At 40.3% G+C, this 22539-nt stretch overlaps 1 protein-coding gene across 1 annotated transcript in view; it reads right to left on the reverse strand.

The window, feature by feature from the left end:
* Window positions 1-2161: 2161 nt before the first annotated feature.
* Window positions 2162-22539, reverse strand: part of ZNF827 (zinc finger protein 827) — a 105157-nt gene continuing 84779 nt past the window's right edge. The window contains exons 9-14 of the mRNA XM_013951834.2: window positions 16450-16587; window positions 14717-14888; window positions 13065-13231; window positions 9766-9957; window positions 9492-9669; window positions 2162-6312 (exon numbers count right to left, since the gene is read on the reverse strand). Coding sequence (XP_013807288.2) covers window positions 5505-6312; window positions 9492-9669; window positions 9766-9957; window positions 13065-13231; window positions 14717-14888; window positions 16450-16587 — 1655 coding nt within the window. The 3' untranslated portion in view covers window positions 2162-5504. The remainder of the gene's footprint in view (window positions 6313-9491; window positions 9670-9765; window positions 9958-13064; window positions 13232-14716; window positions 14889-16449; window positions 16588-22539) is intronic.

Here is a 22539-nt window from a genome sequence, read left to right on the forward strand (position 1 = left end):
GTCTCCTCTTTAAGCCCTGTTCTGCTGGGCTCATGATGACCATGGCAGGTGCAGGATTATGAGAAATGATTCTACTTCTAAAAAACTTTTTTCTTTTTATTTATATATATATGACATATTCAAAATATATGGGGATGCAAGAATGAAAACAGTGCAGTTTTTGCTCCTGTGAAATTTGAGGGGGGCAGTACACAAACTGAGAAGTTTTCTATCACCACACAAATGTATATTGGCATATATGTCAGAAAAAATAATTTCTGGAAACCTGAGTTCCTTGATTAAAATTGCACAAGTCTACAAGCATGCTGTAGGCACCTGCTGTAAAGGACAGTAGTTCTTTACCACGTATTGCTACGTGACACTAAGCTTCTGTTTAGATACTTGTAGCGTTCCTTTGTTGGACCTACCACTTTTGGGAAAGAGAGGCCAAATGTGAGAGGACTGCTGATGTTTTTAGTTGAGATGAGGCCTGATTTTGTTTTAAGCAAAAGTTAAAGTAAGGCTCAAGGGCTGGAGCTACAAAAGGACTTGGACTTGCGCTTAACTGCTAGCTGACTACTAATATAGGCATAATAATTCAAATCCTCTGCTCAGCTCCTTCCTAGAGAAATTGTTTTCCTCTCTGGATGATACTGTGTACCTGCTTCCAGAAACAGCCACATCCCCTTGCCTCTGGAAGCCAAGATGCTCTCTGACTTGCTCCCTACCCATTCTCTGCTTGTTTTGACTGAATTAGTTTAACAATTTGAACCTACATCTTAAACCGTTTCCTCAATTAAATGAAGGGTTATAATCATTTACAATAGAACTTCAACAAGTTACACAAGCAGAGGGCTGTCTTAAAGCAGTCAAGATACAATCAGGACTTGGTAGATCAATCTCTGAAATACCTTTCAAATTTATACCAGAGAATTTGCATGATCATCTTTTAATGGCTAGGATAAATATTTACATATAGCTCAAAAAAACATAAACTAGAGCATCATTGTATATTTCCTGTTACAGATACAGCTCAAGTGGAGAGAAAGACCATCTCTTCCGGAACATGACTTACCGTCCTAATGTCAAAGCCGGAGATGCCTTCCCTTCATGTAACTAGTCACCAGCTGAAAGAGGAGCAGAGGATTCAGCCCACAACTGCATAAGCAGCCCAGCATACTCTACGAGGTACTGACAGAAGGCCTGAAAATTAGTATCCCCAATCTACCCCAGTAGAAATAAAAATAATTTTTCAGTTGATTGGACCTTAATACTGCCCTGATGGGGGCAACGAGCAAACCAAATGCATTAAGTTAACATCAACAATTTCAATTATTAATAACAGCAATTATTACTATAGTATAAATATTACAAACACACAAATATCAAAATTAATGTTAATTAGTAATTAATAAAATATTATTTAATAATTAACCTGAGGATAATTTTTGCATAGTGAATACTCAGTTTTTTTCCTTGGTTAGTGTTTAAATATTCTAACTTTCTTTTAAGATGTTAATTATCTTTTCTTGTTCAATGGGGCCAATAATATCTTTGCTTCTTGGAAATTGTCTCCCCTTAGGGGTTCCCGCCTCAATGTCTTATCTGCATTTTGATTACTTCATTAGTCTTTGGTGAAAAAAATAACTTTTTCCAAGATGTTGACAAAATGCATACATGATATTTTTGCAGTAAAAATTCAGATGTCTACTAAAATCTTTTAATACATGATGTACTTTTATTAACTGTGTAGCTCCTTTCTATGGGCTGAGTTCTTCTGATTTCACTGGGGGGCTGCTTCTGTGCAAGGCCAGGCTCACCAAACAGCTGCTCCAGGATCCGATGTTTGAACTGCAGGGCTGAGGAGGACAGGGCCTAGGAGCTCCATCATCCTCATGCCTGAGCAGATGCCTCCCTGCAGAATTGCCTTGGCAGCCTGGTACGAGTGCAGGGCCCGCAGGGGGAAGTACTGCAGCTATACAAGGAGTATTCGCTGCGTTCCTTAATCAGCAGTATTAACCAGAGCTTTTCTTTTCAATTTAAACTATTGAAAACATCTTACCTTTCTTCTGTATGCCTTCTTGTCCTGTAGGAGAACACTCCCCACCCCCCACACCCCATCACCACCACTAAATCTATTTAAGGTGAAACAAAAGCAGGGGGGGACAAAAAGAAACAAGAGTATAGCCAACCTTTTTAATTAGAGTATATTGTACTTCCAAACTGGATACACTAGAAATTGGCAATGCAACATAAGATGCAAAGGAATATACCAGTTACTGTCAAAATGACCCTGTACAGCCTTATAATGCAAAAAGCTTTATACAATACAAATTTTTATTAATGTACACAAACCTTGACAGATTGATATTTGAACATAATACAACAAATAAAAAAAAAAAAAAGAAGAAAGAAAAAAGTGCTGAGAACTTTAACTGAATTACTGAATGGAGAAACACGCTAGCTTTCATTAAAGAATGCATAGTGAAAACCAGTATGAAATTTGCTTTATGGTGGGGGGAATTTATCAGAACTGTTGGTCTTTCGTAGGTAGGAGAACATTCCTTTCTTTAGCCTTGAACTGCAAACCAATTATTTTAATACACATGAGCTCTGATAAATACTGTTTTTCTTAAAAAAATAAAAACCTCCTAACACACATTTTTCCTTACAGAGAAAACTTCTTCTATAACTTACCAGAAAGAATTAATTGATTCTTTCCAAAGTGCTAAACAAAGTTGCCCAGGTACATTAAACATTACTACTTCAGATACTGGTACAGAGGAACATTGTTAAACACGTGGCATTAGTAAGCTGACAGCTCGTTCTTGGAAGTTCCAGCCCTATTTATATTGCAGTTTGGTTTACATAAAGTATCCCATTAATATTCCTACTTCTTCCTTCTACACAGCTGTACTTTACCTGTTCGTTTAAAAAATAAGCCTTTTGATTTGGAAGTGTTTGCTCTACTATGGTGGGGTCAGAGATATGCATTGGAGTGTATTTTATAGAACTGGTATAGTTCCTGGATGCAGATTGCATATTTCATGCTGCTGAGAATACTTGATTTTTAACAGTTTTTATACTTAGAGTATGTACTAATACAGCGTTTTCTATTTTGTCTGTACTCCTAGAGGGGTCACCAGGAGTTCTGATGGAGTAAAGCATGGCAAACAGGGCCCTGAGTTATACACATTGCTTGCTAAGGTTTATACACAATTTGGAACAGATGGCTTTTCTTAACTGCTTACACAGACAAAACTGCCACATGCTCAGTAGAACCAAAACTGTCTGCTGGAATGTAAACAAGATGGTGCGGTTCTCTATCTTTTTAATTAATAATTCCAAACAATAACCTGCTACTCCTTTTGGATAGTTCCCCCTTGTAAATAGCTTCCAGTATGTAAAGAGCAGCGCACGGATAAGGATGTCCTCCCCAAAGCTCTACAGGAAGAGTTTGGTCATGACAGTGGAGAATGTTCGGCTATCTCAGTGCAAAACAAAGGTAGGAATCTTGCAACTAGGTTAAATGATGCAAGTTTTGAGTCAAAAAAGTATTTCTTCACAAGCTTCATTTAAGAAATAATGGAGATTGAGATTATGTTTCTAAGAGTGCATATAGCTAAGAGCCCTTACGGACCAGAAATGCCTCTCTGAACTGGGGCATTGCTTTAGTGCTGTCACGGACAAGGGGCTGGCACCAGCGGCCCCTGAAGCCTGTCGCATCCCTCCATCCCACGACATGCAGGAGAACTTGCTTTGAAATAGCATGAGGGTGGGAGGATAACATGTTAAACACGAGTTGGGGCTTGGCTGTGGGGGAAAGAGGGGACTCTGCAAAAAGCTAGGTCAGACAGATCTCTCATACCTGGTGAAAGACAGCAAGATCCAATTCCAAGATACACCATGGAAAACAATAGTCCAGTAAGAAGAAAGCATTCCTGTAAGTCACATGATAATTTTGAAGTGTTTTATATTTTATACTTCCAATTTTAATGCAGAGTATTTTTAATCCTGATCTTTCTTCCTGGATATCAAGTTCTCTAAAAAATACAAATCAATTAACAGTCAGTCAGATCTTTAAGATCACTGTTGGCATTTTGAGATTAACAAAGGTTATAAAACCAATCCACATTTGCTTCTTCCTGCAATAAAGTGCTACATATAACATGTCATTTTAATGACCACAAAGTAAGAGCATTAAATAAGTATAAAGTTAGTTAGCTTCCTAGCAGTGTACACTCTATCAGCCATTAACAAAAAGGAGTAAAGTATTACTAATAGCATGGAGGGTATTGATAGGCCTGTAGAATCTGCAAGTACAATTGAAATATTGAGGGTATAAAAGAGAACTGTATGGTTAAAACAGCATCTTTTTATAGCTTTATATTTCAAAGCTGTTACTGGTACCTTTTCAAATACACAGTCTTATTACCTTCATCCCACCGAATGTTCTTTTTTTTTTTTTTTTGCAAGTGAAAAACAAACTAGTGCAAGACTAAAGCACTGTGCAAAACTGCCTTTTTTTTTTAGTCTGAGTATTTATACCCAGAATTTATCCATACCTTTTTAATCCCCTTTGCTGGATTTTTCCACCATAAAATTCTAGTTATACAGGTTGTTCCTGCAAACTAAAAGGTAACCAACCACTGCATTAATACAGTGTGTGTGTATATATATATGTATATATATGCATATACATATATATAATATTTATATGCCCTTTCAAAACAAAAGATGTATGCTATGGCCCAAACTCAGGTGTTTGTTACACCTGTGTAACAGTTAAGAATCGGGCCTGTTCTGCAGTCTGCATATGTATGTACACCCCCCCCCCCCTTTTTCATTGTCATACTCTCCTCCTGCAGTGCTGAAAGCAACTTCTTCCTCATCAGTTCTACCCCAAATCCTCAAACCTCCACAAATGAGTACAAGGCATCAAACAATAAAGGAAGCTGCAAAGCAGCACTCAAATAATACACCAATCCACACTGAACCAAGCGTTACTCCCTCCACAAATCTACAGTTCAGGGAGAGACAAGGGGGGATGGATGAAGCAAGTGTGTGAAAAGGGGGGAAAATTAATAATAATTAAATAAGCCAATACAAGGGATGTGCAAAAGCAATGTCATGGCACGCTACAGACAGCCTCTCTTTCACACACCCATGCACACATGCACACACACACACCCAGAGACCAAAAATAAAATGCATCAATATGTAATCTTACAAGTGCTGATTGCCATTAAGGACACTCTTGTTCAGCTTAACAAGACAAAATAGTTTCTTAGATAAGAGTACTGGGAACATGCCTCTGAAGGTAGAAGTATGCAGTAGGTCACCTCTTGTAGATTTAATAAAGCAGCTTTCATGTCAATGCAATAAGTATACACAAAGAGCCATTTTCTAAACCTTACTAATGATATATATAGTACAAGTGTTCGTTACCTCTTCGGTCTATGTTTTGCAGCCATGTATACCTGCTGGGTTTGTCGGGGTATTTTTGGTACAGAATGTAACTGCCCTCAGACAGTTTCTGCCCTTTCTGTTAGTCCAAGGTAGGCAAGGAAGGAGTGTTTAGGTGAAGAGGCACCTCCTAGTGCAGTCTGAGGTCTGGGTGGATGGAATGTGAGATCATAGTGGTTTTTGGGGAAAAACATTGTTAAGGGAATAAGGTGGGCAAACTCGGAGTTCCAGTATTTATCAAAGCACAAGGAAGTGCCGTTGATGGCCAAGGCCTTCATTGCCAAGTTTGGCTCTGCCCCGCTGCTGTGTGCAGCTGACATAGCCACTGTTTGCAGAGCCTGGGAGGCAGACATAACTGAGAGGGGTGACAGGAGGTTTCTGGAGCTGTTCACTGGTAGGAGTGGACTGGCTTCCTTGGAGGTTGAATACTGGCCCTTCTTCTCCTCTTCAGAGCAGTCCCCATTCTGGTGCTTCTTCACGTGGCGACTGAAGACAAAAGGGTGGGTAGTCTTGAACAGGCACTCGTCGCAGCTGAAAGTCTGGCGTGGAGCATGCTTCAGTTTCTTGTGCAAGTTGAGATTGTCTTTGCGTTTGCAGCTGTAGCTGCACTGGTCACAGTGAAAAGGGCGCTCACCTGTGTGGACACGCACGTGCTCAATCAGCTTGTTGGCGGTCTTGGACAGGTAGCCACACTGGTCGCACTTGTAATGGTTGCCAAGGCGGTGTTCTCGGATGTGCATCTCCAGCTCCAGCTGATTTGCTTTCACTGTCTGGCAGATCCGACACTTGTACTCCATCTTGTAGTGAGTCTTCAGGTGGCACTCCATCGCTGCGGGGCGGTTTGTGGAGTAGATGCAGAACGGGCACCTGACAACACAGCAAGGGAGGGCAGGGATAGAGAGAGAAAAGAAGTCAGTCAGCTTGGAAACCCGCATTCCTTAACCCTTGTCATTCAGCCCCTTTCTGACCTACTAAAAAGAAAAAAAATGGCAGGTTCTCCCTTGTAGGGCCTCTTAAGCATATTTAGTTCATCTTGACATGCGTTTCCACTTGGAGTAGGATTGCCCATTTAGGGGCAGTAGGGCTCACTCATTCCTAGGAAAACACTGATTCACACTGAAGGAGCATCCCTCTAATCTTCTGGCTTACCTTAATGGGGAAGATACTGCAAAGCAGGCTGGGATGTGCAGAATGGGTGACTGAGTCACAGGTACTTTATGTAATGGCATTCCTAGTGTTTGCACAAAGTCACTTTTGCCATTTTTACCATTAAGAAGTGGTTTAAAGTGAGTTTTTACAGTTGACTATGAAAGCAGCTGTTTAGTAAAAATGGAATAAACTTGTAATGCTGTATGTATAGCAAGGGCTTACAAAGTTCCTTTTATGTGACCTTGAACAATAAGCTTGCTGGGTACCCGCTAGACACAGCTGAAAGGCAGTTTGTTGGGCTGATCTGTAGGCATTCCCTTTTCTGGGAGACGAGCTAGTCATGCTCAAAGAGGACACGTGTTTGGCAGTGTTGGCCTACAGCCCGCCTGTGCCACAGCAGGAATTGTTGCTGTGTGGGAGCAGGATGTGAGTTCTGGTTACTCACTGCAGGTCACATCCCGATTCGGGGGGTGATGGCAATGGGCCTCACCCCTGGCTCCTGCACCAGGGAGGGCCAAGATGGCTGGTGGATGGAAAGCTGGAAGGCTAGAAAGAAAGCCTAAGCTGAACAAGCCTGGGCAACACCACCACAAAACACACCAGCCTTTCTTTACGTAGCTGAGAACATGTTGATGAAGACAGCTACTTGCCAGGGATCTCTGCTATATTAAAGAAAGCATGTTCCATTCCAGATCTGGTTGGTGGGCTAAAAGAGCAAATCTAGATAAAAAGATACAACTAAGGCACCTGGCTGTTGTCTTATCGATGTCTACATATCCCGCTCATCTGCTTTCACCGGTTGGCAGGTCTGACACTTATGCTCCATCATTTAAGATAATTTCTAAGCAGAGGTCCTCTCTCTCCATGCTTATTTTCATTTGCTAGAACTGATCTAGCAGTTGCACATACAGGCTTAATTTTATCTAGCTGATGAACAAGAGACTCTTGAGCACAATGAACAATACAGGAGAACAAATGGATAGTAAAACATCCAGACAGTTTTCCTGCTGTACATGAAGTACTCTGATCCAGAGAGGCAGCTTGGCGTTGAGGCTAACTTGATTAACTCTATTAAAACAGAGGACTCAGCTGTCTATGTCTATGCACACATACCTCTCCTGGGCTGGGAGCTCTTTGGATCAGAATCTCAGATTTTGATCTGGAGCTGGAGGAATCATGGTTTTTTCTCTTCCCCCAAAGCAAACAGGAGACAGAAAAATACAATTTACTTAGATCTCTTCAGACTTTTTTGGATGCCTTAAAAAAAAATCAGAGCTTTTTCTTAGGTGCAGCCTTCAAGGTACTTTATTATTATTTGAGTGAAGCAGGAATAACTTATGTAGACTGAGAAGCCCATTTTGTCAGGAAGGTCTGAGTCATAGGTCATGGTTTTTCCTTGGTAAATAGAACAGATGCCGTGCAGCTTAAACCCAAAGTGCAATAGCCAACTGGTCTGTACATCCAAGACAGACATCATGTCCTTCTGGCACGCTATGTTTCTCAGTCTGGTCTTTTTCCCAGATTCAGTCATCACATCACAAGTGATCACAGATCCCAATTCATGGAACTACTGAGCTGGAGACCAGACTCTGCCTGGCAAACAGAACCAGTTTTCCCAAACTGCAGTGCAAACTGATAGAGCTACTCATGATAATGTTAAACATGGTGCGCTAGTCACGTGACAGTTACAGTGCACTGAAACATTAGTTTACTTAGCAAGAGTAATGCAAGCAGAGAGGTCTGCTGTGCTGAACCCTCGCTGGGCTTGATGTGGTTCCAGCCACTCTTCTTGCAGCAGCTGGAATAAGCAGAGACAACAGACAGGCATCCTTGCGTAACGTCACATTGCCTGCACACAGAGAGCAAGCATATGGCCCCAGCAGTCACCCTTCCCTCACAGGTCCAACTTTGACATAAGGTCAGGTTCACTTTCTAGAAACATTGCTCTGTACCAACAGACCTTAAAGTGCAGCACCTCAGGTCTTAAAACAAATAAAGCCCTTTTAAAAGGAAGGCTTGTAAAAAAGGAATAGTGAGTCCAACTCAGACTCTGATGCAGAAACAGCAACATGGACTTGTACTTCCCCTAGATGGTGATGAAAGATTTGCATTGAGCCCTGAACTACAGCACAAAATACCTATTGCCTATGCTGCAATAGCAAATGCACTGCAAGTAGTTCTACCACAGAGAAGGAATTCCAGCAGACAGTCTGTTATTTGTTAAGGTGCCCCCTCTAATCAGGCATCTGTTATAGCTCAGCCAAGGACCAAGAGCTTTTTTTCTTAAAGAGCTGTGTATTGCTCATTACGTGTTAATTTATACAACAGTATAGGCATGCAAACCAAAACAGTAAGCATCAAAATTATTATTTTCTGGAGAGGACTGGCTTTGCATTAGAATCTACAAAGGTTATAAAGTAGTTGAGAGCACTGATTTTTGAGAAGCTGACTTCATACTTAGTTGCACAGATTGTACAGGGTTTAGTTTCTCTGAGCCAGGTGCAGAACAGAGAATGTGGTGCATGCTCTCCTTTGCTCTAATGCCTTCAAAAAACCTCTTAGTTTGCCAGCACCTCTGTGTAATACTACCTCATTACCTGTAGGACCCATCACATATTGTCTCCTACTTGACTTGAAAAGGGAAAGGACGATACTTTGTTAGAGCCCTGACACCAGTGGACACTAGGTCTACAGCTAGCATACCTAGCTGTTATGATGCAAGCCTAACTTAAGGGAACCTTAAAGGACTGGGCACGTGTTAATCTAGTTAGAAGGAAGCCCCAAATCTGGATTATCAGACATTTAACTAATCTTTTCTAATTGACTTCCTTTTGTCCTATACCCGCAGTATTAGAGGTGCTTAACACAGTAAAAGTTTGTGTACTTGCTTTCCTTACTTGAGCCCACCGGTGGGGACAGTGTGGCATTTCTTGTGCTCCAATAATTGTTCAGGTGTCTTCATGAACTTGTGGCACACATCACACTCGAACATCCGTGTGATCAGGTGGATTTGCAGATGGCGTTCAAACATGTTTTTTGTTTTGCAGATGAAGTTACAGAAAACACATTCAAAGCCTGAAAAATGAAAAGAAAGGAATACTTATTGCTGGCATTTTGGCCATATCCACTGCATAGAAAGTGACGGTTTGTATTTGTTTAACAAGTTCTTACCTTTCTCTGACTTCTCTTCAGTGTTCAGTGAAGTCTGACTACCAGGCACTACAGAAATGACTAGCAGGTTGTTCGAGCCCTTGTTTTTTTGGGTTATATCTGCGTCTTCTTTGCTGTTGGCAGAATCGCTCAGTGCTGACAAAGACGATGAAGATGGGCTGTTAGATTCACTGGGTGTCTTCCTGTCTTCAACTGAAAAAACAGAATAAAGAGCACTAACTAGTACAGCAGATTAGATGGAAACCCAGTGATCCTGTTTTTAATTTCAGGAAAAATGTTAATGTATTTAAAGTTAATTCCAGCTTACTTATGAACAAGTCTGAAATTAATTGATCTGTTTGGGAAATATCAGAGTTGCACCTCCCTCCTTTTTATACGCATTCATATGTTTACAACAGTACACCTGTCAATGTATCCCAGATTACATTCTGTCTGTAATGGTAGTGGGAAGGGAGCGTGTAACTCTACTTCATTACTAGACTGAGGAAATCCCAAGGAAGCACTTTGATTAGCACAGAGTTCAAAACTAGTACAGAATTTGTCACTTAGAAAAGAAATAGACTTTCTGTAGGTTTGAGCTGCGGAAACCAAAAGCATGGTTCATGGCACACTTTGTTACTGGTCCCAGCTAAGCCTCTGCCCACCTTCCTGTTTATGTGGGTCCATTGGGTAAACTTGGGAGGAAGGGCAAAGAAGAACAATCTCACTCATTGTACTGTGGGTACATCCTCAATAATGACTGTATGAGCTAACAGCCTGGTCTCAAGATTTATCTATTGTTATTAGGACCTCTTAATGAAGAAAAATTAATTAAAAAGAAAAACTTATTTAACTGGATCTAAAGTTGAAGCCCATTGGAGTTTCCTCATGTGTGCAATATATGTACGAAGTTCTAATACCAAACTGCATCATACAGCGCAAATGAACTAGAGTGAGAGTTCTCATACAAACTCTAATCCATTTTAATCTGCCATGAGCCAAAGAGGCAGAATGGGCAAATTATTAGCTCCCACCTGTGTCTTGGTTTAATCAGAGCTGTGCTAAAAAGTGACTTTACTAAAGCTTCATACTATATATGTGATAAAGTCTCCTAACCAAGTACCCTGCAAACAACAATATCTATGTGCCTAACTCTAAACCAATGAGCGGCACCTTTAAGTCTAAGATAAAAATGTAGGAATGCACTAATGAAATCTGATGACCCAAGCTGTCAATAGGGAGGATGGCTGCGATATCACACAGAAAGACTCACTGACCTTGGGACCAGAGTAATAGAAATGGAATGAAATTTAATAGTACAGAATACAAGGTTATGACCTGAAGGGCCAGTAACAAGAATTTTTGCTACAAATGAGGAGTTATCAGTAGGAAACAGTCAAAGAAAACAGAAGAAGAATTTGAGCAGAACATGGGATGAATATGAGCAGTGTGATGGGGCCTTGAAGGAAGGTAAATATGATCACAGAGTGTATTGGGTGAACTATTCCCAGTAGCTGCTGCTATCTTACATTGCCACAGCTACTTATTACATCTCACCTAACACACCATGTACAGCAGTGACTGTGTATGTCGAGAACAGGAATTCTAACAAGAACATAGCAATGAGGGACTGGTACAATGACAAAAGAGTGTTTCATATGAGAAAAGGCTCAGTGAACATTTAGGGGGGAGAGGGCTGCTCTCCATAAATATATTAAGGGAATAAATACTGGGGAAGGGGAGAAGAAAGGCAAAGGAAGCAAGAGTGGGGACTACTCTTTCAGATAAAGAACAGTGCTGGCACAAGAACAAAGTGTATATGTACAGATTATCAGTAAGGCACAGGTTGGAATTTTTAGAAAGGTCCCTAATTTTTAAAGCAGGAAATTCTGCCCCTGCCTCTCCATAAAAATAGTTGGTTCAAAACAATTCTACTTGTTTAAAGACATATACCAATACCTGTACAAAAAGGCCTTTTATGACCTGGTAACCTTACAGGGTAAAGGACTGGAGTCAAGTGACCCAGAAAATCCCTTTTTTTCCCCCCTCTCTCCATATTTACCACGCATGCAAGCATTTGGCTGAATCACCAGCTGAATGGCTGGATTTCACAGGATGAATAGAGAACAAGTATTTAAAAGAGAGGCTTTAAAAGACAAACAGCAGCTCCAAGCTAAGAGCCACAGTAGCAAGAAACAGTAGACTACAGCTCAGTTTGAGCTCTGATGCAAACTTCACATGTTGCTCTAGATGGCTGTCTCCATTTGCCTTGATTTCCTATATGTAAAGTGAGGCTAGATACAAAGTTAGTGTGCAGCCAGAGTCATAAGTGAATGTAAACACTGCAGAGAGCAGGGAGATGGGAGCTCGCAGAGTAATGCTGGGAGCTGTGCTCGCACAGAATACCATGAAGGCTGCTCAATACTTTGTATCTCTATAGTTACATTTAATTCATGTATCTGTAAGCACAAACAACTGCATTCTCCTCTCCTTTCTCCTTCTCCACCCCTCCTATTTTCCCAGTTTTATTCCTGGTAGGACAGAAAAAACAATTTAGCAATGGAAAAATTGAGCTAGACACAATTCACCTTCAACATTGTCAACACAATTGTCAGTAGCTTGTGACAGTAAAAACCCTTCTGCCTGGTGTTATGAGAGAAATTAAAATGATTTGAATTTTCTTCTCCTTAAATTATGCCAGACTTCATTAATTGGACTAAGCATATGGAGCTTGTTTGAAAACTGCTATTGCTCTTATCTTTGGCTATTAAGTGAACAGGACCAGAAGAGAACATATGACTTGTTCTGTTAGTTAAGATAAAGCTAAATTTATGGTATTGCTGAATCACAGTGTCAACTAAACCTCAACAAGAAATTTCAAACTGATAGACTGTGGGGGAGAACAGATCAACAGCAAAGTTCAATATATTGTGTACTACATACCAACAACTAGGTATGCACAATTAACACCCAAAGTCACCTTGTCACCATAAAGGCAATCATGATTTTGATGAAATAGTAAACCAGCCAGAAAAACAAAACATGTATGCAGTGCTGTCTTCAACAGCAAAGGGGATTTGGGGGGAGGGGAGGGAGTGGGCTAAGTAGTCCTTCATTTATTTCCCTAAGCTTGAAAATTGATCTGCGCTACCAGACCATCTGCCTGGCTGAAGTCCAACTCACTTCAACTTTGCAAGATCAGGCCTTAATTAGCAAGTGTTTCAGTAAAAGTAAAGAGAGTGCTGATGAGAAGTGTGAAGGTTGCGCCTAAAAAGAAAGGGAGAGAGAGATCACTGCAGCTGGGAGAGAGGGATCATCACCTGTGTGCTTGCTGTTGACATGAGCCTTCATATCTGCCTCTTCCATGGTGACAAAATCACATGCTGTGCAGCAAATTGAGAACATCCACTGCTCTTTATCCACATGGAGGGACATATGACTGACAAACTGGACATTCATCTCTGTTTCAAACCCACATACATGACAGCTGCAGGCAGAAGGGAATTCAAGAGCAAAAAACATTAAAAAACAAAACAAAAACACAAGCATATTGCCCTTCCCTTCATTCTGTACATAGAAACTTACTGCACAGATTTCTTTTCTTCCTCACTGTTGAATGTTCACTGGAAAATTCTTTTGTCTGCTGAACTGCATTTGAACTGATGGCCATGCCAACGTGATTAAGGGCAGGCACAATGCAACAATCCTGTACATGCTATAATGATGCTAAATAATCATAAAGTTAATTAAAAACTACAGATTCCAGATGCTGCGCGTCACCTAGCTGATTCCTTTGGGCAATAAGATGCACTGCAGCCTTGCCAAGATGTTTAGTAGGGCTGATACACTGACAAACGGAGAGCTTGCTGCACACTCCAGGAGTTATTTTCAAGCTCTGGAATGGTTCCCATGCCAAACTGGGATCTTGTGCAAAACTGCCTGGCAGATTGAGTGTAAGCAAGTAAAAATGGGTTCAAACACTCCTTATGCTTGACTGGAAATCAGCAGTCATCAGCTATGCAAATAATTAGCAGGGATACAGATTTCACAGCCGGTGCATAAACAGTGATATTTAGAGGCAATGGAAAGGACCCTTTAATTTAACTTTCTATGCAGAGTCCTCTTGCTTTGATTAGGCCATTAACATTTAAAACAAGCCAAAAACATTTGAAAAGGCATATACGCTGGGGCACAATTTTGCCTTCCCAGGGGGATGGACTAGATAATCTAATACAGTAGGTCTCATTTATTTCTTACTTCTATGATTCTGTAATTAAATCTGTTCTTGGCACTTTGACTAAAAACAGGAGTGATTTTGTAATCTGTCTGGCCACTAGGGTGCATATCACAGTTTGCAGAGCACACAACAGTGCATACAACAATGAGCATGCCCAAATAACAGTTTTATCTGGGCAATTCCTCTTATTTTTTCAGGCATATTTTCCTAATGGTCTTCTCTCTCTCATTGTGTTGGTCACTGAATCCTAGAACAAATATTCCTCTAGCAAATAGAGGAAATATGTATGTGGAGATTGTAATTCTACTTTACCATTTGATTTCATGGATTTGGCTGAAAATAATGGAACCAACAGAGGCAATTGGAAGCACGGTGCTTTAGATTTGCCATGAATCTGCATACACAATGGGACTTTTCCATACACAAAACTTAAACGAACACTGCATAAAAAGTTTAAGAGGCTTCTAAGAGCACATCTGCCTCACAAAGCCATTAATAATAATAAAATTAAAAAACCCCAAAACAGTCTTTCCCAATGGCTAGCCAAGTCAAACAGCACAAGGCAGCCAGCAGGGTTTTGCTGCTGAGCCCAAAGTCAGATATGGGCAAGCCAAATACTTTTGGTGCAGTTCCATCCTGGAAGGCCAGAAGGGCAGCCCTGTAACATGTCCTTAGCAAGCAGATAAGACACTGAGATGCCGGTGTTTTGTGCACAGCCCTCCGCTGGGTCCTCACCTGTAATAATAAGGGTGCTTCTTTCCATCACTGCCTTCAGAAGTGACAGCGCTGACAATGTCCTCAGTGTCTGTACTCACCAGCTTCACAGAATGGACGGTCAGGTGCTGGTTCAGATTAGCACGGCACTTAGCAGCATAGGGGCACAAGTGGCATTTGTATTTTCTCTCTTCTGAAAAAGAAACAGAAAACCTTAAATGTATGCTTCATTTTGAAGCAAGCTGTTTTTAAAGCTTCCAGTAACCAACTGTGCATTCCTTTGGGTTTCTCCAAGCAGCTTTCAGAATGAGGTACTTCAGAAGCTAGAGACTTTGGAAAGTTACAGTAGTTCACAGCAATTACTCAGAAAAATACTCGTTTGGAGATAGTTTAGGGGTATTTTTTTTAACTTGGTCTAATATTTGTAGTCAGATAATATAAAACTTTATAAACTCTGGAAAACTTGGGTAACTGCAGCTCTGAAAGCTGCAGCAGAGCCAGTACAGAATCAGCTCAATAATCTACAACTATATCCTTTACCTAGCATCTATCTGATTTTTGGGTCCAGGTAAGTATTTCTGAAGTTGCCCATGTGATCACTAGCAGAGAGTTGATGTTTGATTTTGTATTAAAATCTGAGGGTGGGAAGGAGAGAGAAGGCTGCATCATTAAGCCAGTTATGAACACAAGCCAACCAACAACCACTCAAAGAACAATTAAACAACCCAAACAAATTCATCATCTGTTTCTGATGCTTCACAACTTTTAAAATAGAAATGATTTTTTAAAAAATTAAACATTTCAAAATCCTGGCAGCAACATTCTTGTACATGCCAGACTTCATTTTGTAAGGAGTTAATTAAAAAAACCAAACATTACATTACATCAGCTTTTACAAGCTTTCCCTTTGAAGACCTGATGCTCTAAATTTGAAATATACTACTACAAGTGTGTTAGGTGAAAGAAATTCAATAGAGCAGTTTAAGAAAACCCCACAAAGTCATGGAACAGAGCATCTGAACCTTTTCAGTGTGGCTCTACTAAATGGTACAACATTTACTGGCATTATACCAACAAGATTTTACAGCACTGCATCAGAAATTCTTGCTTTCAAGTCTTGTTTCGTGCAGTGTGCCTCAGCAAGCTAACAAGGTGCATCTTCCATATAAAAACTCTGTTAGTCTCAGTTGATTTGAAACCAATTGACTTTAAGGAAGCTGGTGTGGGGTAAACCAGCCCCTGTTCCTTTCAGTGGAAGTCAGTGATGAGAGCAAAGGTGAATTACAGATATTAAATCCTTTCAGTTTAATCATATCTGAAACACCAAGGCCAGATCTTTTGTTGTTCAGTAGGGTTTAAAAAGCTCATCAGGTGGATGCAAGAAAGGACAGACAAAAGCTGCGTCTTCTCTTTAGAGCTCTGTGAAGAGGCATGCTTAACCAATTGATATCTACAGACTGGCCTATTGGAACTTGGACAAACATACATTTTGTAAAGATAAATTACAAACTTAGTAAAGATAAATTTATTTTTCTGTAAAGAAAAATAAAATGATAATTAACTCCCTAAATGCCACTCCTATGACATTCTGGCCTGCTGCTGCACTTGGCTGTGCTCTAAGTGCAAGGAGCTGAGGATGGCTCCTTCCACACGTACTCTTCTGCTTACCTTCATCCCCCTCCACCTAAAGAAACCATGATGAACAAGCAGATTTGCTCAACGCTGCAAAGACAGACACTAAAGCATCGGATTACCTGTGTGCAGTGAGAGATGTCGGGACAAAGTCTGCTGTCGGCCAAACACTTTTCCACACACATCACAGGGAAAGAGCTGGTCGTTAAATTTCCAAGATGGCAATCCATTTCCTGCCTCCAGCCCTAGTTTTTCTGTTTCTACACCAAAAAACGCATAAACAGAAAGTCATGTTTTAACAACTCTCAGACTTTCAGATTTCACTCAGTAGAGTCCTGCAGGTGTTGTGCACAACACAACACCTTGACTGCATGCTGTGTGATGTGGCACAGGAGTTTATGTAAAAAGAAAACTTCTCCAGTGATGGAAAGGAAATATTTCGTAGTGCATCTTTCATATGTACTCTAAAGCAGAACGCTTTAGAGTTAAACAAAGCCAAAGAGTTAAACCAGATTATGTAAAGAGAGAAATCAAGAGTGAGCCTGGCAAAGCATTAACCTCTAATTCTGTTTGTGTGGAGAGACCATTCCTTTGGCTTTCTCAATCACCCACCTTCCCTTCCCTTGGTGCATGAAGTAGATGTGGTCTGAGATGGCAGTTTCTTTTATCCTAGATTATTATTCAGGGCTGAAGGAGGATTTTCAAACTTTTTCTTTTCTATTGACAGAGGAACTTTTGCTACCTGAGCAGTCTTCCATTGAAGGAGAACAGAAAATTGCTCAGGCGAGAGTTAAACCAAGAGGACACAGGATGCCAGTGAAGGGGTGGTATCCAGGGTAGGCGCTCCCCAGCACCTGCTGTCCTCAGACATCACAATTCCCAGCAGCTTGGAGGGCCCTTCCATTAAAAAGCTGAGACCTGGAGATAGCCATTATCTTTAAAGAAGTGTTTTTAATTGTTTCAAGAACAGAGAGAGTCTCCTGTACAAAAAGGCAACTCCACACAGCATAAAACAGAGATGAAGGCACTCTGTAAGGAAGTAGACAGAAAAGGACAGGGAAGGAGGAAGAGAAAACAGATACACAGTGTTTATAAAGTAAGTTAAAAGCGTGGCCAATTTTGATCTGATTTGAAGGGAACAGAGAGCCAATGGAGACTGAGGATAGCAGGGACACTACTTAGATCACATGGGAAACAGTATCAGCAAGTCCTGCGTAAAGAAATATCCTCTGTGAGCGTCCTGTTGTGCGTGAGGCAAAGGGACCACAGTAGTAAGAAGTACACAAAACCGCAAGGACATTCAGCAGCTTTCTAAATACAACAGCCAGTGGGCATGGTTTGGTTTGGCAACTTTCTTTTGCTTAAAGACCTCCTATTTCCACTTGAATGAAAGATCCAACATTCAGAGCACCTTCCTCTCATCCCACACCACCTGTGTGACAGCTGCCCCCAACTAGCTCCACTGGTGCGCTTTTGCATGGCGTGATGGAAGAAAACTATTTGGCTGGGATTTTCTGGTAAACAGGAGGAGAGGAACTGATGACAGTACAAAAATATCATACCAAGCTTGTTACTATATCAGAGGTTGGAACAAAACAGTAAAACTTTCAGCCCATGAAGCACTGAGGAATACCCACTCCCCACCCCACCTTTGCACAGGCAACACCTCACTGACATAGTCACCTACCACTGCAAATTTGGCTACCATGTCTGGAAGAGTCCCTCCTTCACAGTTAGGTGCTCAGCCAGCTCTTTGGTGATTTAGGCAAATAGTTGTCAACTATTCTAATTAATTTAAGCAATAATAAAACCAATGCAGAGATTGGGGCAGAGATTCCACACAGCAATCTCAGCAAGCTTAGTGATGGTCATGCTTGCCAGCTCCTTTTCAGCTGCTGTTACTTTCTCCTGTCCTCCTTTCCTCTATATATACAATATTTAGCACAGTGGAGGAATGATGAGACATCTCTGAGTGCTGCCATCCAACAACACATTTTTCTTAAAGAATTTCTAGTGAGAAAACAAGTTCTGCGCTTTCAAAAGTAGTCATTTTGTAAAATTTAATAAAGTAAGAAACAGCCCCCAGAGCCCTAAAGGCTGGTAAGTGACCCTTAACCTTCAAGAACTTCAATAACGAATGACTCTTTCTGTTAAGATCCTTAAGTTCAAAACAATGGAAAATTTGACTCTGTACTAATACTACAGATATTTTAGCATAGCTTTTTGAGTACTCAATCAAAACAGTGCCTCAAAAGAGGAATATGGTAATAATTATAGGAAAAGGTCACAAAAAGGTGCATGTTGCTTCAATATGGTCACAACAAAAATGAATTAACTGGGACATGTACCAAACAAGCAGGCTCAATTAAAAGTAAATAAGTCTCTTAACAATTCATTTCAGCATTAGTCATCAGCCCTCTTTTATCTCTTAAGAAGGTGAAATATAATATATCCTCTTCCCTATGGTGGATTTATATCTATGAGTTCTGGGAAGCTCATAGGAAGCTGGAAGAATATTAATTTGCTGATTATCTTGAGCTGGTGAAAGCTAGTCCCTTGCGAGCACCTGCATATTTTTTCATTGATACAAAAGAGGATATTGTCGGTGTTTTTCAAGTACTTCTATTTACTTTGAAGATGGGTTCCTAGGGTCCTAAGTACAGTGTTTCTTTCCTCTGTTTCTCCTGAATCTTCTCTCTAAGGCAAAGTGCTTTTTCTATTCAGCAAGCTTCACAGTTTGTTCATGGCAAACCAGAGCTGGTCTCTGCTGCAGCCTGACCGCTCTTTGGGAGACTCCTCAGCTCCAGTCAGCAGCCTGAAGCCCTCTGTCCACTCTGTAGTGGTCTAGAAATCTTCCCAAAACGTAGCCGGTAACTGACCTCACCAGTGACTTGAAGAATCAAGTGAGTCAACACCCACATCCAATCCTTGGCCTCTGTCTCTAGTTAATGCCAGGGGATTGTGTTTTCTGAGATTTGAGTACGTATCCAGTGACACAAAGACCATAATACCAGTTTGCACAAAGCATTTGCTGTGTATCCCAAAGCACTTTACAGAGACAGTCAGCATCGTTATCCTCTAAGAATACCTTAGATAGAGGTCATTCAGTGTCCAGGAAGAAGGTGGACTGAGACCAAGTAATGTTAAATAATAAATCACCACAGAAACCCATCTTTCACCAAGGCATCCCTATACTAAAAAAAAAAAAAAGGACAAGATACAGAATTTCTGCTTTAAATATATTCAACAGCAAATTCCAAAGCTTTAATGTTAAAAAAGCATGAACGACAAATAATACTTAAATTATTTAATAAGTAATAGACTACATTCCTGTGTGGGCTTTGGAGTTTAAAACAAAATATGCTTAGTAAAATGGAAGGCCTCTAAGTTCTCCAGCACATCATTAAAAAGTAATAAAAATTTTAAACTCAGTATATTATAGGTTAGTAATAAAATTATTTTGAAATAGTTCTACATAAAAGCTTTAAGAATTAAGAAGTTCTTAATGTTTTTAGGCTCAACAAATTTAGTGAAGTAAAACAAATACATTTTTATGGTCACCATTCCTGTCCTTCTGCCTCACTGCATATTGTTTCCCTACTAACTCCAAGTCAACCTCAAAGTGAATAGCTGTCTAAAGCTGATCATCCAGGATGGGGCTAGAAATTGGTGGGACTGTCACCATCTCGGGTTTCCCTGAGGTGAAAATAAAGCAGACTGACTACAGAAACGTTGTTCTGTCCCTCTTCCTGCCCCGCCAAATAGATTAATTTTTGGCAAATGAAGCCCAGCAGCTTGAGAGACAGTATTTACCCCTTTCCTAAGCTGTTAGGCACAATTCTGACCATGTACATATCTTCAGTTTTCATATTTAGTGGTGAATGTTTTTTTCTAATCCTCAAACCAGTAATATCCATATGGAGAGCATATTCCCCATCCTTTCTGAAAAGCCTTTAACCTGACTTTTGTCAAGAAATGCTGAGAGAGGATACCACATCTGGTTGGAGCTCCAAGTGAAGAAGAAAATGAAGTATGACCTGAACACATAAATAACTTTCCAGAGTCACTAAGTCAGCACTGTGACTGCCAAAAGTTCCCATGAAAAAAAAAGTTCCCAAGAGACTGGATTTGGACTCTGATGTGTGGTACTTTGATTACTTATTTTCTTGTACTTAACTTACTTATTTTTGGATTACTACTTTACAGTGTTTTATACTACATTATATTTTATTCTGGTGTTCAATGCCATACCTAGCTTTATACCTTTATATAAATAACTAAAAGAATGAAACCACTATTTAACTGAAAAAAAAATAAAGCCAAAAGCAAACAAAACAAGCTGATGAAAGTGTCATTCAAAGAAGATAAATTAATATTTATAACTTTGGTTGGTTTACTGTCTGCTCTCACATCCTAGAACTCACATAAACAGCTGCTTCTCTGGCTCATCTTCACATCTCCATAGACCTCAGAAGCAACAAAATCCACAAGGGCAGATCCTTATGTTCACACGGAATCCTACAGATATAAATTAAATAGACTGTCCTTTGCAACAGGTATTCCTTAAAGAGGTAGAAGTGAGAGGTGATGATGAAACCTAACAAGAAAGGTCAACGTGTATTATCTCTCTGTTTTTTTGAAAGTGTATGTCATGGGATTATTCAGACAGTTTGACACCACACAGATGGTCAACAACATATGAGGTCAGTATTTCTGAAAAAGAAGCGATGTTCATCGAAGAAAAGTTCTGTGAAGGGAGAATACAGAGAGTGGTGGCTACTGAAGTCAGGTAGGAGTGACCATGTTTGATCAGTCCCACTTGCTGGCTAAATGCGGTGCAGAAAGCAATTTAGATGTCTTGGAGATCTAGTGATAGAATAGTCACCTGGGGGGGAGGCTGAGAGCTAAGAGGGAGAGATGGTCAAACTCAGAACCAGACATAAATCAGGGAAAGGTAGATGATCACTCATAAAGAAAAGGGGAATGGAAATGCTCAATATCTCCCTCCTCATACTCCCCAGAGAAAAACTTGATGCAAAGAATATGAGACGCAGGAGGAAGCTCCCGTGGGAGCAAACATCTAAAACATTTCACCAAAACAAAAATGAATAAACTGACAAAAAACAGTGCCAGACAAGGTACCAGGTTTCTATGAGCTAATGGAAAGAGGGCTAACACATGTGGCAGGGCACCTCAGCTTTGCTCTAAAAGACTTAGGAGATTTGCCTTCATTCCTTAAAAGAAATTATTTTTTTTATCACGCGTACACTATGACACGAAGTTGAGGATAATTCTGGACAACACCCTCTATTCCTCTCAACTTCTGCTATACTCTTTACTGCTCTAGCATAAAGCATAAACAGGATTGTCTTGGTGATTACTTCATTCCTTACACAACGAGAAAGAAAAGAATAAAATGCCTGACGTGCCAGTATAAGGTGGGTACCAGTCCTGAGCTGTAACGTTAGCGACCAAAAAGTAGTAGTCATGGAAGAGTTCCTTTAGCTCCTCGCACTGGCTCCAGGGGTTTCTCCATCACTTACAATTGTCACAGTGCAAAAGGTCAGTTTGGTTTCAAAGCTATAGCTGAAGTAATGCAACACGGTCCAGATGGAACCTGAATTATTTTTTGACTGAGGGAGTTGAGATGGTGCAAGAGAGGGATTGGAACCACCAAAACATTTCCCCAAGTTATGTTCTTAAAAGCTTAACAGATCACTGTTGGCCAAGGGAGCAATCACTCACTTAAGTAGCAAAAAACTCCATCATCATAACTTGACTTTTTTTTCTGCTTTAGAAATAATACCTATTGTAAATAAATACTAACTTCTGCATCTATTGCCAGATAGCTAACCTGATACCATGCTCTCTGTTGACTTTGCATGGTCTCCTTTATTTCAGTATAAGAATAGACTACCCCCCTGAATATATCTTCGTAATATCCGTAAGATGTGCCCTAATGATTTTTCATCAGCTCCCCTTCCAGTGCAGACCAAAGCAGGCAGCCCTTATATTTAGCTCATCCACTTACAGTGCTTATAACATTTTACTTTGGGTGCCACAACACTGAATCCATATGAACTTAGGAAACTATTGTTTCCTCCTATTTTTAAAATTCAATTAATTTTCTTAATGTCAGCAGAGGTTTCTACCCTTTGAATTTCTTTCTTACAATTCTCTTTAAAACGCACTTCCTCAGAAACTCTTTTTTA

Source organism: Apteryx mantelli, chromosome 5 (genome assembly GCF_036417845.1).
Source record: "Apteryx mantelli isolate bAptMan1 chromosome 5, bAptMan1.hap1, whole genome shotgun sequence".
NCBI classification, from domain to species: Eukaryota; Metazoa; Chordata; class Aves; order Apterygiformes; family Apterygidae; genus Apteryx; species Apteryx mantelli.